Source organism: Triturus cristatus, chromosome 2_1 (genome assembly GCF_964204655.1).
Source record: "Triturus cristatus chromosome 2_1, aTriCri1.1, whole genome shotgun sequence".
Lineage (NCBI taxonomy): Eukaryota > Metazoa > Chordata > Amphibia > Caudata > Salamandridae > Triturus > Triturus cristatus.
In genome coordinates this window covers 1,083,020,841-1,083,039,224 of record NC_140581.1, presented here as the reverse complement: position 1 = coordinate 1,083,039,224, position 18,384 = coordinate 1,083,020,841, and the positions used below count along the sequence as shown (strand labels likewise).

Below are 18,384 nucleotides of genomic sequence, written 5' to 3'. Positions count from 1 at the left end.
GTACCTGTGGAACAAACTCGGGGGAGTGGCTGGAGAATGGGGAACACTTACTAGTAAATTGGAGGTGATTAGGGAGAGGTGAGTAGGAGATGCCCTACTCCCAGCAAACCATGCGCAGTCACCACAAATGGCCTTTGGCTGTGCCTGGGGTTAACCGTAGGGCCTGGCCTGTGCTCTGGTCCTGCATCCAAACACCTGTGGGTCGCCAACCTCTTCCACACTTGGCCCTTGGCCCTTGGCCAACGTGTGGCGAGGGATTGACCACATAGAAGGGTCAAAGGCCTGGCCCTCCGCCCAACCCCCCCACAGGCAGACAGCCTCCTACCATGCACAGCCTTCAGCCGTACACAGCTTGGGGTTGGCTGTAGATGTCCAAATCCACTGTTGCTGGCCCACACCCACAGCCGTGCACCCCCACAAACACCCACCACAGAGTTTCCATTTTTTTGTAATTTTTTTTTGTTACAGTGGTACTCCACAGTGCCATAGTACAAGCTTCACTTTTGCTTGCATGGTCCCAGTGGTATTTCTGTTGACCCTCACGAGGGTCGCACTGTTTGCATTGAGTAGATGAGGACTAAATCTACTCCAAAGGCAAAGTGCCTTTGACAGCATAACAGGTTCAGGGCCTTTATTCATGTTGGATATTATACATTGGAACAGTGTTCCTGATGTTACATCAAAGGTGCCACTAGAAATGGCCAGGAAACCACTGAGTACCAATGTTGTACAAATAAAGCAAAGCAACAATATGCAAAGAAGGAAATGGTACCAAAAAAAACTGATCCATTATGGCCAGGTAGAGGGACACCACTGCTCCACCACTGATCCAATATCTTGCCACGTAGAAAAATATCAGAGTCATCCACCGCTGATCCGATATCTGATCCAGCAAGGCTGTTCGACGGATCCATTGCTGGTTCAAATGTGGTCCAATATATGGTCAGGCAAGGGAAGACCACTTACCATTATTCAAATATCCAGACTAGTGCAACCATGGTCCTCAATTGAATAAATGTGTGGGTACCTTTTATTGTTGTGTCCAGCAGAAGCTCGTTTGGATGCTGATGTCCCAAAACTACACATTAGAAAGAGAACAAGGAAATGAGTGCTAATATGGAATGTTGATTCTGCATTATTCACTTGGGACTTTTACCAACATGCTGGTTCTTATCTATGTTTTATCTTTAGGGTACGAAATGGAAGCGTATTGGAACTCCAGTTCATCAGTACCATGGCCCCCCAGTTTAACGTTTAATAGAAGTTATAATGCAACAAATGAGGATGGGATTTCCTATATCGATTTCTACCTGCATCAACCTTCTGTGGTGGCCGCCTTCATTATATCCTATCTCTTCATATTTGTTCTCTGTATGCTTGGGAATGGATTGGTGTGCTTCATTGTTCTGACCAGCAAGCACATGCGCACAGTTACCAACCTCTTCATCTTGAACCTTGCAATTAGCGACTTGCTGGTTGGAATATTTTGTGTGCCAACAACTCTTTTGGACAATATCATTGCAGGTACGTTGAAACCAGTTTTTCCATTGAATTTCTACTTGTTGCGGAAATATCCTGAAAATGTGTAAAGCAAAAATCTGTGCTTTTTGTAAGTATGATACATTTTGTTGGTGCCATGTGCTGTGACTTAGATGGCAATTTTGCTCATAGCTAAAAAAAAAAACACATCTAGAGGGGTAATGATCTTTGCTCATGCAATTGCAAAGCATAGGTCAAGCACCTTGGTGTGTCCATTAGATTCAATATTCATTTCAATTATGCAGTGCCCTCCAGCACCATTCTTGGATGCCCTGTGTCATCTGCTCTGCGTATTCATGCCCTTGGCTCTACTGTTGGGGTGAATTTTCTGCTACCATGATTCACCTTTATTACATTTTAGGGAGGATGTCTGGGGATTGCATTGGAGTGTGGATGCCATCAAAAGGTAGGGTCTGATTGCTAAGGAGGGCAGTTGGGCATTGGGTGATGGGCTAGTGCCTAAGGGTGACATGTAGGCAGTTGTTTTAGGGCATCCGATTCATTCCTCCCCTACCAGGCTATTGCATTCACCCTATGATGGAAAAGGAAGGGAGTGAGTCTGAAAAATGGCCTCTCTGGGGCCAGTTGTTGCTCTGGCTGATGGGCCACATTCACCTCGGCCCCTCATGTGACTCACTCGGCCCAGAAACAGTGCCTTTCCCCTGACACCTCCTCCGCCTGGCCATCACAATCAGGTCATGGTGAGCGGTGGTGGAGGGGGGGTGGTTTGTGTGCAGGGGCCTTGTTAGAGGGCCAGGTGATTTTGTGACTATTATCCATCTACACCTCTACCACCCCCTCCCGGACCAAAAGCAGTTGGGTGCTTTTTCTTGACACCTCCCCTGCGAGGCCATCACCCTGTGTGCATGGTGAGCTGTGAAGGGGCTGTGTAAGAGAAGCGACCACCGTCTCGCTGGGGGCCAGGTTTTATACCCTGGCCCCAATATCTTCAGACCTAGCTGACGGGGGGTGTATCTGCACAGGCCTCGCTTTGAGGCCACCTTGTCCACACAATAGCGAGGATGTGACTTTAGGGCCAAAGCTGCCGACTTTGGAACTGAGGTACTAAGGGGCATATTATCAAGCCAGGCGATAAAATTATCGCCGCTTTAGCGGCAGAAAACTGCCGCTAAAACGGCGATAATGGGTTTGATATTATGCTCTATGGAATTCCAATTGAAGCCCATGTTAGATGTCCTTCACATTTAACATGGGCTTCAATTGGAATTCCATAGAGCATATTATCAAGCCCATTATCGCCGTTTTAGCGGCAGTTTTCTGCCGCTAATGCGGCGATAATTTTATCGCCTGGCTTGATAATATGCCCCAAAGTTTGGGCACAGGCCTCAGCTGAACATCCAGTGATTCTTGGCAAATCAATTAAATCTCCCAAGGCCTCTAATAAAAAATATTTTGATCTTGTGTATTGTAACTAGTGCTCATATACATCTCTCTAATGCCCTTAGGCCGAGTTCACCCTATATAATACTGTTAAAAAAGGCTATTTGTTCAAAATGGCTTTTATGCATTTCTTTAGTTTAACTATTAGTCATAGATCAGTAAAGCAGCTTTAAAACATACTTTAAAGTACTTTCGCCTAATGTTTACTGTTTAAAATTCATATTGATCAGAGGATAAAATACCGGCTTTGGATGATTTAAATACCGGCCGATTGGCAACGCTTGTCAAAAGAGGTTCTGTGGCCCTTGGACCATTTTATTTCACATTACCTGCCTTCACCCAAACTGCAGGTCTTCTAGTTTTCACTAATGTCACTGATTCTATAGGCTTTAAAATGAAACTACATGATCCGGGAATGTGGGCCCACTTTTATGGGGGGATTGTGGGCCACTTTTTTGGGGGGGATGCCCGGGCCTCATTGAGATCCCAATCCAACCCTATCCCGAGGTCATCACTGACTGCTGTGCATACTTTCCATTAGTAGAGACTATGGAGGCCTGGATTGTGGCAAACTGTGCTCACCAAGAATGGCATGGAGTTCCTAAGGGGACGACTTGGCATGTGTTCACCCGTAACCCAAAATAGTCTTATTCTGGGATACTCCCACTTACCACATACTAATGGAACCATGCAGTTCACCTTGCCTGGTCTCTAAATTTATTGTGTAGATGGGAAACACACAACTGAACTTTTGAAGTCTGCAGTACTTTTCCCAAATTCTTATTGTGAGGTTACTGCTACTTTGTGAAAAGGTACTGTGTGCACCTGCTGCTTGATTTAAAATACACGAGGAAGGAATCAACAGTGCATAGGTAAGGGACTTAATACTGTTGGTGTCTAACAGCAACCAAAATTCAAACAAGCACAATGGAGCTATGAATACTGTTTCTCATTGAATGATGTAAGACATGTAGAAGATACTTTGAGAGATCAGAAGAGGATTCAGACCTAATTGCTTCAGATTCTGGAATCAATCTTTAATTTGAATTTGAGCTTGCAAGGACAAGTGTGAATCATATCTCTATATAGAAGCAGGCAGCAGAGGTGATCTTCATTTTATCTAGTGTAAATTACAGTACTTTACCAGATAAAAAAAACACACTTTTGGGAAGACTAAGGGCTTGATTTATAGTTTAGCGAAGGGTACTCCATCACAAATGTGAAAGATATCATGTTCACCTTATTATAAGTGCATTATATCAAAATACACTTTCAATATGGTGGACAGGATATCAGTCACTTTTTGATGGACTATCTGTCCCCAAACTTTAAATCAGGTATTCAGAATCAAGTCTGAGGGATTGTGGATAAAGGGGTTAGCACTCTAATTAGTAGTGCTGCTGCAAATGCTTTTCAAGCATCTCTGCAACAAAATAAAATTTCTGCCTCTCTGGTGTGATCCATACATTTAGCAGGGGATTCTGTTCAAGCTTTAGAAACGTTGGCAGCTTTACAGAAAGCTCTTTATCAAATACTTAAACTAATAGAGAAACCTGTAACTGGGTCTGATCTTTTATCTGTAATTCTGGCTGCTGTGTTAGAGTCCTTTGGGGCATATCAGCAAGAGGTGATATAAAATTATCGCTGCTTTTGCGTCTGTTTTCGGGCGAAAAGTGGCGATAATTTTATCGCCTAATTAGCAAGGTCACGCTATCGCATGAAACCTTGCATTAGCGCCCGGATTCTTAACGCCCAGCTTTGCATCTCTAATGAGATGCAAAGTGGGCGTTCCTGACCTGACATGACTGGAGAAATGTCGCTAGGCGACATTTCTCCTATCATCAAGCCCCACGCTATGAAGCATAGCGGCAAGAAAAGTAGCGATAACCCCTGTTATCGCTACTTTCCATACGCCTGCTTCAGGACTGACTTAGCCATGATATCCTATGAAAGGTGGATATCATGGCTAAGTATGTGAGGCCCTATCATCAAGCTAATGCCAAACTTCGTGAGATTATCGCTGGGTTTCCAGAGATAATCTCAAGTTTGGCAGTTAGCGCTAGGATTTTTATCCACGTTAGCCGGCGATAATTATTCTAGCGCTAAGTGCGCTTAGCGATAATTATAGCCGGTTGTTGCTGATATGCCCCTTTGTTCGCTTACAAAATAACACTCAAATTCTTAAATGCATGATTCCTGCCCATACCTGGAGGAATGCCAACACCTCTTGCAATGTCAATTGCTCCAAGGAAGCAGTAATAAATTGTTGTTTATGGAGAGACTAGTTATCCTCACACTGAAATGTGGGTAAAGGTCCTTCCGAGATGGGTAGACATAATTTAAAAAAATAATTAAAATAATTATAGATGAATATCAAAATATTTTCTCTGTACATTGCGAAATGTATCCCGGCAGAATTAGTCAGTGGTGGCTCTGTGCAGATTCCAGGGAGTTTTAGTTACTGTCTCTTAAGTCAAACACTGCCTCAGCTGAAGCACCAATTCTTCCTTCTTTTAAAGCTGAAAAGAGCAATAGTGTGTGAGAGAAAAAATGACCATTTAAGAATCATTGTTCAGAAATATGATGTATTTAGGAAAAGTCATCTCGTTAAATTTAAATTAGGAAAAATTGTGTTGTTGATTGGTCACAGGGTTTTACAATTGTGACTCCCCAGTTTTGCAATCTAACTAAGCCACCTGAACATTGAGTTTAATCGCAGAGTTTTGATTGAGGCAGTCACCTCCACAAAATACAAAGAGTGCCCTCAGCTTGAGATCGTGAAGAAATGGGAATCTATCTGCACTCACAAGTGGAAAAATTGGTCGGCTGAAGCAGACTAATCATGTTTACACATCATTACCATTTTTAAATGTGTTTGTTGAGACTGAGCTGTATTTGTACAGATCTAGATTATTTGCAATCTCTTTAATGGTACCTGATTTCAAAATATTAACAATCTTTCATATTAAAGTAGAACAGGAACTAAAACCATGTGCTGATGGATAGATAATAGAGATGGAGTCCAATTAGTGTGAATTACAGATATGCTTAAGAAATACGTTGTCACTAAAATCAAATTCTTGTGGCCAAAATGTGTGAGAAATATGAAAGCTTATCTGCACAATACATTATTCAGTTGTTGTTTTTTTTGCCCATGCAATCGTTAAAGGGTTGTCATTTAATGTTTTCAACACTATCTATATAAATCAGAGATTTATAAGGTCAGATATTTATTTCCAGACATTATGCATTGCTGAAGAATGTATAATATATGGGTGATTCACAAACGGTTCAAGGCACAGTATGATTGTCAGTGATGTCCTAATGGTATATGCCATTCTGCCAGAGGCGTAGCTAGAGCTTGAGGCACCCGGGGCTATCCCTCAGACTGCCGCCCATGGCATCCGCAGCGCTGTGATTGTGTGAGCTTAAGTCTCGGACTCGAATTTTGAATCTCACCTCACTGTCAAATTTCGGGCCCAAATATTTCTCACATGTATCATTGGAATGCTAGTTTTTTATTGGTCTATTAACTAGTGCAAGTAAGTGCTAACTATCTGAACTCGCAGTTGTAAAGGGCTGCACACAGCACCCTGAGCATTTGCAATTTTCTGTTGAGTGTTTTTTTTATTTGATTATTCAGTTTGCCATCAACAAAAAATACAGAGAACTAACATTGCAGCATAGTGACAGTAGACACATACAGTTTCATTTAGGTATGTGTGGTGGGTGCAGAGTCAAGACAGGGGAGCCCAATGTGTACTCTCAACTTCGTGAGCAAAAGAAGAAAGAACAAAAACCCTTCCTCTGTCGTACATGTTACTACTACACAACGTGCATGTGTGCGGCCAACGGGGGGGGGGGGGGGATTTTAAGACCCAAGTCTGATGCAACGCCTGTTCAAAGGGACTACCGTCAGGTCCAGTTAGATCCGTGACAAGTGTTCACTATTGGGTGAAACTTGTGATTCCAATGCTTCCCCCTCCTCACGCTCCACACTTGTATCAGTGTCTCCCAATGTTATTGAGTCATAATGTACACTACTATGTTAACATTGTTTACCAAGAGTTCCAGGCATGACTATGGCGAATATTTCAACCATGTGAATCTATGAAAGATCTAGTATTAGAGAAGACATGTTTAATATTTTTACATTTCAACCATATATAATCTCCAATTGCAAGCCCACCAATTTAAAATCCATATAACATTTACTAACTCTGCATCAAGTTCTGCTTTTATAAATATCTCAATTCATCCTAAACTGGCAAATAAGCAACTATGGGGCATATTATTAAGAAACAGCGTTAAAATTATCGCCGCTTTAGCGGCAGAAAACTGCCGCTAAAGCGGCGATAATGGGCTTGATAATATCCCCTTGAGAATTCCCATAGAAGCCCATGTTCTGTGTCAACATGGGCTTCTATTGGAATTCTCTGCCGCATATTATCAAGCCCATTATCGCCGTCCTTGATAATATGCCCCTATATTCTCCGTGTCTGATGCAGGATGTGTGTCACACTTCTTGCCAATGTTTTTTACTAGAAACATTAGCCAGGATTTCATCACTGCTCTATTAGACAGTTCATTTGCGATCATTCTTTGTCAATCTGAGAAAATCTAGCAACAGAGGCATATGTTTGATAAATAAAATTTCAAATTAACATCATTGCACAGCTCTTCCCAGTTTTCTTCTCTTCGGTGTTCTATCTGGTGTCCTATGTTCCCTCTAACGTGTGCGCCTGAGTGCCCGCGCACCTTCAAGGCACTGAGCGCGCAGTGTCCCATGTGAAGCACGCACACATTCTCGCCGCCGCCCGCGTTTAAAACGCAAGCGGCGAAAAACGGCAATTTACCGGTTGCCTGAGGCCTTTGTGAAAGGATTCCTGTTAATCCGAACGCCCGTCATGCGCTGCAATTAACAGGAATACTTTCACAAATGCCCACAATCAGCACCCAGACGCGCTCTATTGAGAAAAGACATGCATCAAGTCCAACAGCACGACGTGTGCTTTACACATCGTGCTTTCGGACTTGCTTGATTTCTTTTCTAAATACAGCGCGGTGCTGATTGTGGGTCATTGTGAAAATATTCCTGTTAATTGCAGCGCATGACGGGCGCTGGGATTAACAGGAATCCTTTCACAAAGGCCCAGTGGCGTTGCTAGGGGGGGCGGTAGGGGCGGTCCGCCCCAGGCGGCACTATTTTGGAGCGGACAAAGGCATTCAGATAAGGCTCGGCTTGCTTTCGTGGACGTACGGGACGGGCAGAGAAGGAATAGGACTCGGGCAATGTCCTCTTCTTTTTTGTGCTGGCAGCTGTCCCCCCCTCTCTTCCTATTATTCCCTCTCTTTCTGTCTTGCTCCTCACTTACTGAAAACCGTAACTTGAAGAAACGGTTCACAACCTCTCTTTCCTACTTTCATTTAGTTGCTTCCCTGTGAAATGGATCCAAAAAAGAAAAACACTCTTGCGGGAAATGCCCTTTTTCTGACATGTTTCTATTCCAAAGTGCAGCGGGATGGAGAGAAATAGAAGGTTTTAAATATGAAAAATAAATGCATACCTAAATAAAGCAAGACAGTTGCAAAGTGGCCAGATTGGTTTTATTCACATCCAAATACATCAGCCTCACTTTACAGAGTTTGCCACTGAAGCGCTACTTTTGTTTTCTAGTCTTTCTTTGAACAGCATTGTTGTCCCCAGCTGGGAAAGTGTACCATTCCTGGAGGGACTGCAATACCTGGTTGATGGGTGGATTGGAAAACAAAATTTGTACCATGGCTCTGTGTTTATGGATGTGATCTTTTTAAACCATACTGCTTACGTTATGTAAGGATATAAGCAATGGACTTTGAAACGGTTCCCTTCAGGGCCCTGTAGTCATGTCCTTTACTTTTCAGGTAAAACCACTCGCTGATTTCTGAATAGTGAGTGAGAGATCGTTAAGGTAACCATGTTGTTTCTGCTTACATTTCACATGATTTACTTAATCTTGCATTCCCTATGAGTGTTTGCTCTTACTTTTTTAGGCAGCATATTACTCTTATCAAGTGCATAATTTGAATTGAGCCACATCCAAGTGTTTATAGCGGGCACAATTAGGTTGTAGCTGAAGGCAGTGCAAGTTTCTCTCAGTGGGGCAGTATGGTGTTCAGTGGGGGAGAGGATGTGGCACTATGGCCAGAGCTGTCGAATTTGGAACTGGGGAACTGGGTTCAGCCTTCATGACCAGTCCACCAGTCCACCAGACCACTCTACTGAGGGAGCATATTCCCATGCTAGACCTTACAAGGCCCCACTAGATCTTAGTAGGCTTGATGTCTTAGCACAAGCAGGTGCAGCCTAGTGGTGTCAATTGTGAGTTAACCTTGAAGGCCTGTCCACCACAATCCATACTGAAGTTCATCTCCAGTCTTGCAGGCAGGCCTACGAAGCAGCACACCCTAGAGCAACAGTGATCCAGTCACTGTGTCTCTGTCACTGAGGTCACATGAACCTTGAGCAGGTTAGGGCGGTGCGAACGGTGTGACCGCACTGGGTAGCTATTTCGGGTGGGTGCGTGGTGTTTGCAAATATATTATGGTTTAAAAAAACTTGCTGCCTCCTTCCTGACCTCCAGCAATTTTCAGAAACAATAAAAATGTCATGATAACTTTGGTGATTAATGTTCTTCCTAGAGAGAGATCCCAGTTTTGTCTAGTGGAAGGGTTGACTCCTGGAAAGGTAGCACAGAGGGTTAATGTGCCAGCTGCAAAGAGCATGTACCATGCAGATCACAAAGTGCACTGCTTTAATGGGTGGACCATGATGAATGGTCATTTAATGTCAGCTGAAGATGATGGATCCCTGAACAGTGTCATGTATGTGCATGTTTGCATTGTGCTGAGAGGATTACCAGGTAATTGTTCACACAGCTCTCTGATGGATGTCACATGCGGTTTTTCTGAGTCCCCAGATAGATCGTGCAGTCTGTGTGTTCTCTTTTGTACTGCTAGTGACTGCCAGTCACCGGTGTATTCAACTGTGTCGCCTTGGACCGTGTCATGTAAGTGCATGTAACTTGCATGATCGAGGTAACTATTAGCGGCAATACTACGTGTCTCTCGGTCCTCTTTCAAGTGCTTGCTGTCCTTTTTCCCCAGCAACCCCCCCTCCCAGGGGCGGCAATCTGAGGGATAGCCCCGGGCGCCACAAGCTCTTGTTACGCCTTTGACCCTTTAAGCCTTTCATCCAGCGTCCATTTCACCTGTCTATTCATGCTCCCATCCATCTGTCTTTTCATCTAATCCATCCATCCTTCCTTTACCATTCCATCCATCCATCCATCATTTCACCCACCTTCTATCAATCACCCATCCTTTCACCCTTCCTTCGAGGTTTCCATCCATTTATCCAAACATTCATCCTTCAATCCATTCTTACGTGCACCCACGTATGCAAATATAACTTTATTCTTCCATCTCTCAAACCTTTCACCTTTGTATCCATCCTTATATTGACCTCTCCTTCTTGTCGCAGTTTCTTCCTTCTTTTTATATTTCCTATATTTCATTCTTCCTTTCTGCCCTCTCTTTCTCTTTCCCTCTATTTCCCTCATTCTTTCTCCATCTGTTATGGTTTCTACCCCGCATTTAGAAAAGAAATGCAGCAAGTTTTTATATAGTGTGAACTCAACCCTAAAGTATTGGAGCGCTTTACATGATTTATTATTATATATTTTTTTGTATGCATGGGGAGATTAATTGATTTGCCCAGAATCACAGGATGTTAGGCTGACCCGAAACTAAAAACCCATCTCCTAAACTGACAGCTCGAGCATTAAGCCACAACCCAACCACAAGAGCGGAAGCATTTTCAATATTATATACAACTTGATGCAAAAAACAACCATTGACAAAGACAGTAGTCTTGGCTTCTTGTAGGTGTAATGTTACTTGTATTATATATTCGGATGCAATGACAGAAGCAACAAAATATCAGTAGGGTGGCACACTATGCGATGCACATATTTTTAGCGTAATTGCTTTAAAGCCACACCCTTAATTCCATTGGTTACGCCCCTTTGAAAGATCCCTGAGTATTTTCATCCCACGCAAAGCCTTGGTCTACACGCGTGGTCAGGTTCTTGGCGCACATAGCCTTGGCTGCAGCTCACAGAGACCTTACTCTGCCGCACACAGAGGAAAATAATTAGAGGGAACATTGCTGGTGTCTATATCCTATTCAGAGGAAACTTATTTCATATTGAATAGCCTTGATCAGCGTTGTTTTTTTAAGGTTAGAAATCATTTCCAGAGGTGGAATTCCACTTTTTTCTGATTTGGCTAAGAAATTAGAAATTTGATTTTCACTTGTGTAGAGCACTAGAGACAGTATTGTTTGTGAGAGCACCTTTAAAAGAAATAAAAAGCCTCTATTATATAAAGTTTTAAAAAACTGAAAAAATACCACGCCCAACATCATTTTCCTTAGCTAAGTGACATTGGGCATGAGAGGACTAAGGAAAGGTATTGGTTATTGTAATTCGTAAATATTGATAGCTCTCAGGGCTTTAAGTGGGCCGGGTCTCACCGGTGCTAAGCACCTGCAGTTTTTTAAAGGGGGCCTACGAACAGGTCTCTATCGGGCTCTGGTTTGTGCCCTGGCAAAAGCACTCACTTCTCACTAGTGGAGAAGTTCCAGCATGCCAGGTGAACACTGTAGGGAAAGGTAAATCCTTTTGAGAGAGTCATTTTCTCTTTGGATTTCCCTTCTCTTTTTGAAACTCAGGAGCAGCAACATTGTCGTGGTGTCACCAGCGCGTTAAGTGTAAGATCATATACAAGCCATAGTTGCTGCTTATTTATCTTATGCAACTAACTACCATTGACAAAGCCAATAGTCTTGATTTGTTGTAGGTATGATGTTATTTGTTGAATCATATATCTGGATACAATGACAGAAACAGCAAAATATAAGTCGGGTGGCACACTATGCTAAACACAGATTTTCAGTTTACGTGTTTTAAGCCATGCCCTTAATCACACTGGCCACACCCCTTCGAGAGACCCCCTACCCCCAGTTTTGTCATCCCACTTAAAGCCCTGATAGCTCTTACACACCTATGGAGTTTGTTGTTTATATGCCGGCAATGGGAATGTAAGTCTTTTGCTCCAATGACGATTACTTTGTTTAACTTTTGTATTAAATTATTTCTTGGGCATAATTAGCTAACGCAGTTAACTGCTGCTGCAACTCACTAAGGGGGAGATCTAATAACGCAAAATCACCCGCTTAGTCGCTTACATTAAAACCAACAAGTGAACGTCCCCTAATTTTGGGGTGAATGACTATGATCGGGAGAGCAACTTAAGTAAAGCAGGCCCCCATATTAGGCCAGGTGCAATGTGGAAATTACACCGGGGCGTGGAGATGGATGTCACGGCACACCTGAAACAACTTGACTATTCTGAATCGAACCGCGGTGACGCAACTGCTCTCCTCCGGCTGATGGTCCGATGCGAACCGCAGCTGGCAGAAAAATCATCCTGATGCCTGCAGCAAAATCCTTGTGCTGCCTGTGCCGTAAAAGAGGCAAGCGCGTGGTGGTGGAGCACGTGACGCGTCACTGCCACACTACTTTTCAGCGCAATGCGAGGGCTGACCAAACATTATGCCCAGGGTCGTCATTGGTAGCGCTTTCGCGCGCTACAAGATTGACGGCCCTGGGATGGGACCCACAACAACCACAAACAGGGTACATTGCGTATGCTGCACTGCAGGCAGCATGATTTACAATCAGGTGCGCTTGCTCTTCACATGGGTGTCGCGAGCGGGCACTGTGGCGGCGGCCTTTATCATTTATTTGGGGACACTGACTCTACTGTAGTGTCAGTGAGTGTCCCCAAATAAATTATAAAGGCTGCTACCACGTGCCGCCGCCTACAAAATAGTGCCGCCTGGGGCGGACCGTCCCCACCCCCCCCTCCCCCAGCTAACTACGCCACTGCATTCTGCTCACTTCAGGAATATGTGTAAGGAATTTTGACAAAGTACAGTGGTTTGTGCAGAATTTCTGGTTGGGCATGCCTTATCACTGGCTAATGTGAGGCTATTGACTTAAAATTCTGTGTCAAATGCAATTTGTTAAGGTAAAGAATATTCAAACACTCATTTGAACAGTATCCAAGGTTTAATAAATTGCTGATTGCATTAATGTTTACAGAGACATTACCGGGGCAATTCACAAAGGTAAATTACGCTTGGGAGTCATTTACACATTTCTGGTCACATTAATGTTTCTTATTCAACTGAATACCAGTAAAAAACATAATATCTCCTAACTGTTGGTTATTTCATAGATATGCTTCATGTTCTACATGTTGCAAAAGATTATACTGATTCACACTACAGGGGTTCAGGAAAATTGTCTCTAGATGTACCTCTCTGAATACCTTTGAATATGAAAAGTGTTTAGCAAACTGTCACAATCATGGAATGATGTCATAAGTAATGTCATAGTGATGTAATCAATGATAGCATTGGAGATGTCATAAATGATGTCATCAATGATGTAATTTAACATGTCTTGAGTGATGAGTGATGAAATATGTGAGGTCATAAGCAGTGTATGGTGGGGCGGAAGTTACAGTTAGTTCACTGAACTATAATGATTTCAGTGGGGCTTTTTGGTTTATAAATGTTAGTATTAATCCATTTCAACACTTAAATATAATGTCATTTTACCCTTTGTTTTTTTCAGTGAAATTCTGGGGTGTTTTTAATGAGAGGGATAATCGATTACCATACATAATTACACACGTCATTATAACTCTCTATTCTCCCACTGAATTTCAGTTTTAGAAAAAAAAATCATATTCAGGCAACACTCCAGCTGTGCATGACCTTCAGCCATGCACAACAATGGGGTTTGCTTAGGCCCATGCCCTATGGGTACCCAACACACAGCAGCCTACTCTCCATGGTCAGTGTGCTGCCACTGCCTCTGCCCCCTTCCTGCCTGTACTCTAGTCTCAGTCTGCATGCACCTGCTGCCTCCCTCCTGCACTCTGTGGTATGTTTCGTGCCTCTGCATCCCTCCCATCTGCTCTCCATTCATTTTCTGCATGGTCAGTTTGCTGCCCATGCTGGCTTGCCCTCCATGGTCAGCTTTCTGCCCCCACTCCCTTTCATCTTGTCTTTGTCCTATGTGTCTACCCCTGCACCCTCCCTTCTGTCTCTGTGATCTGATGTACTGTCATGTCCTCTGATGCCTGGCATGCCTGGTGAGCTTGCTGCTCTAGCTCCTGCACCTTCCCCCTGCCCCTCATTGTCTGTATGCATGCCCTGCCCTTGCCCTCGCCCTTCTATCCTTCTTGGTCCATTGTAGTGCCTCTGCCCCTGCCACCTGCCTTGCATGTTCATCTTTCTGCCCATGCCCCCTTACCCTGCCTTTCATTGTCCATGTGCATATCCCTACTCTGTCATTCCTGCCCTCTGTGGTTCATTGTACTGCCACTGCTCCTGCCCCTTCCTTTCTGCTTGCTGCCCCTGTCCCTTTCACCCCATCTTCTGTTGCTCAAATGTGTGCTCCTGCCTCCTCCCAGCTTTCCTCCATGATCCATGGTGCTGCCACTACCCCAGCTTCCCCTTGCATGGTCAACTTGCTGCCTCTCTCCCCCACCACTGCCACCTGTTGTCCATGTGCATGCACCTTCCTACACCCCCCTCCAGAAGCTGCACTAACACTAGGCCTGGGCAGTGAGATCCGCTCCGTTCCTAGAGTTTTCAGCATAGCATGATATCCGTGCCCTCGAAGCGCCATTGTACTGGACGGTTCCCGTCAGACTTACCAGTCCTTTTCGGCATTACTATGAAATTGCCCAAAGCCCAGTGCCCATGCAGATAAAAAGAGGGTCATAGAAGTCGAGCAGCACGAGAGAGAAGAGGGCTCTGGCTCTACTTTCATACAACAGAGAAGTGGAGGCATCTTAGGAAGACATGAGGATCACGAGGTGCAACCCACCGAGTGCCACTCACTAAAGAGATTTAATTTGACATACCCCAGAGCCACCACTGTGCCTGTCCATGCCTGCCAGATGTAAATGAACCGAGGCTGGGGGAAGTAAAAGAAAACTAGAGTCAGAACAGAAGATGGACTGAAGCACACAATGCCTCAACTGTGGTTCTGACACTAAAACAACATTGCCCCTCACCCTCAAGGCACGCTGTATCACACCTCACAAACCATGCCTGATGTCTGCATTCCCTCAAGGTGCAAGTCCTGAACCACCTGTGGAAAGGATACAGAACCACAGCTCCCTACTGCCCATGTAGTAGGAGCTGTAAGGTAGTCCCGGAAAAGGGAACACACGACACGTGGCCAGATGCTGAACAGCACTGGAGAAGAAGAGAAGGGGAATTGGATCAGCTAATTGTCCTGATCATCACCAAGCCAGAGTCCAACACCCGAGGCTGGTGGCTGTAGTCTATAGTCAGTCAATCTCCGAGAGGCTTTGTTGTTCAGTCCTGAAGATGGTGCAATCCAAAGGAATTGAGGCTTAAGCAACAAGAAGTCTCAACAGCATAATTGGAAACAAGGTGCATGCCAAAGCACCAAGAACAAAGAGGAGAAGGAAGTGTGACCTGTCGATTCACACTGGGAAACCTGATGACTGACCAAGCCCAGAAGGAGGGAAGATCAAGAGTGACCAGGTCTGGAAGGCATTGCTGTGAGGACTCAAGCTGCTGATGGATCACATCTATCCACAGAACAAACAAGCCACTGAGGTGAAACAAAGATGACCTGGCAACAGCACAACAGGAAAACCGAGAGAAAGCTGCAAGCATGCATGAACCAAGGCTCAGCCCCATGCTGCCCATCATAACCTTCCAGACACAGTAACGTGTCTCAGCAACCCAGAGCATCCAGGTTTAAGGGTGCAGATGCATCTATGAAGAACGACTATAAACACCAGGCCATTATCACTCTAAGTTCCTGATGTCACTTGTAGTGCAAGTTCACCACATGCCTGGCAACTCCATCAAACCAGTCCCTGTCTAGTGAGTCACCAGTACCACCCATGGAGCATCGAACAACAAATGTGGTGCCCAACACCACCATTATACCAACAAGGAAGAAGTGCCAATGACACACTGAAAAATCAGTCTTGCAACAGCCCAGACACAGCACACACGCAACCCTTATGTAGACAAGTGGTAGGTGGTAAACTCTGCTCCACGGGTGGAGTTTATGAGTTTTGCCAACTCACTCGGAGCTCTGGAAAAAATCTGCTACGTGGTGGATTTTTCTTACTAGTAGTTCACCAATGTTAAGTTGGCAAGCACGAACGAGAAAATCAAGAGCTAGGACGAGTCCCAGCATGATTTCTCAATACAGGTGTTCGTGGCAGGTCGCTACCACTCACCTTGAGAAAGCTGCCACCATCGTTGAGAAAGCTGCCGCTCAAGTGGAAAATCTACGTGAGCGGAAGGAAGACGCAGCACCCTCTGGCACACCCTGTGGTGCTGTTTATGATGATTATACAGCGTAGGACAAGCTCCTGGAACTAAAAAGCAACATTAGCAGTGCGAGGTACCAAACTTCTGCTGCTCACAGAACTCTGCATAATCCTGCTAAGTTTTTAGGTAACTCCAACGAATTTCATGAATTGAAGATCTGCAAGCTCTGCCAACCCTAGCGCAGACTACACACAGTCCTGTGGCAGCCCATCCATGGAGCCTCCACAAGCGTGAAAGATGGACTTGAGTCTGGTCCACTGTCGGATTCCAGGAGGCAGCAGGACTTCAGAATGGAGTCTTCAACAGCATGCAGCACACCAAAACTGTCTTCAAGGAGTCAAGCACGACCACCAACATACGCTTTGTGATCCACCCCGATGGCGCTCTTGACACACCCTGTTTTGAACTGTTGTTGTCAACCACAAATCATTTGGGGCATCATCAGAGGGGATCAACTCTGTACTATTGACATGACTCCCACCAATACACTGCCAGAAGGTCTTGGACTTCTTTGCACCAGTGTTTGAGTCCCTTCTCACACCAGGTTAAGCTATGAATGAGCAAATATGGCCTGGGGCAGCCAATTTCATCCTTCCACATATCCACTGCTGACCTGCTGATTGACTCCCAAAAAAACAAATGGAGAAATTCTCTCCTTTATATGTGTTTCTGTGTAATCCAACCCAGAGGTTTTGATAACAACTGACTACAATCCCCTACAGCCCCTCTCCTAATCTAATTAGAATGACTCCCACTTAGTTGGGGATTGAGGAAGTGGGACTAGCCTGGATCCTATGACATCCGTTCTCCTGTCTCTAAAGTCCAGCTTATCTCCCCAGCCCCCTTCCTTCCCCTGTCTTCTCCAGGAAGCAGATCTCCTCCCACTAAATAGCTGTATAATTTCAGCACATAATACACAACCATCTGTGGTAGAATGTGCACCAATATTAATGTTAATGTTCTTTCAAGTATGTTCAAGCCTTACATTAATATTGGTGTGCATTCTACCACAGTTGGTTTTGTAATATGTACTTATTTTCGTCCTATAGTTGGAGAGCAACCAATATCCAGAGATAAAATGTTTCGAAACATGGATATTAAAACACATGAGGTTCATATTAGGGTCATATTTTCATGTAAAAAGGGAACACTTGCTAATTGATCCACAGGATTTATGTTTGGGTAAAGTGGATCTTGGTGTTCATAAATGTCTGCATTATTGTATGAGTATACTCTGTAAACCATCGGCAAATTTGTAGTTAGTTATGAATTTTCTAGCAACAGCACTTTGGTGTTACATTGGGGTTTGAAGTTCCTTGAATGGGTGAAATGTGAGTATTTTCTGTTTTTACGGGGTTGAGGGTCACATGACTTGTAGTTGGTTGTTAATTGTTTAGCAAAATAATTTAGGTGTTACAGTGGGGCTTGAAGTTTCTTTCTTGAATTAATGAAATTTGAGTTTTTCACGCGGTTGAGGGTCGCATGACCATGGTCACATGAGGACTTTTTATGTACGTCAGACACATGAGTGGTGGTTTGAATGGAGTTTTCACGCACAGCTTGATATGCTGAATCTTTTACTGGTGAAGGTATGTTTTATTTTTGTTTTATTTGTATTTTTGCACACATTTTAGGTTTTGTTAAAGTAGCACATGGGTTTCTGGATGTATGACACACAGAATGTAAAGAAAAGTTTTCGTTGGGGGCAGAGAGAGGGTAGCACAATGATTCAAAGGGCGATTTGAATATTATTTCCTGCACTTGGGTTTGTGAAGTGTTCACAGAGGGTATACGTGTTTTCAGGACCCGGTAGTCTGTTCGTGGTGTAGTATTTTATTTTATTCTTATGTTAACATTGAGTGTATGCAGTGTTCATGTGTTGATTTACATTTATTGTCGTCCACTGAAGAAAGGTATATGTATGCCCGAAATGCATTAGG

The 18,384-nt window shown here is 44.0% G+C and overlaps 1 protein-coding gene across 1 annotated transcript in view; it reads left to right on the top strand.

Annotated features, from left to right (window-relative positions):
* The first annotated feature begins 1,199 nt into the window (after positions 1 to 1,199).
* The window catches only part of NPFFR2 (neuropeptide FF receptor 2), a 211,885-nt gene continuing 194,700 nt past the window's right edge, over positions 1,200 to 18,384 (top strand). The window contains exon 1 of the mRNA XM_085640853.1: positions 1,200 to 1,524. Coding sequence (XP_085496979.1) covers positions 1,200 to 1,524 — 325 coding nt within the window. The remainder of the gene's footprint in view (positions 1,525 to 18,384) is intronic.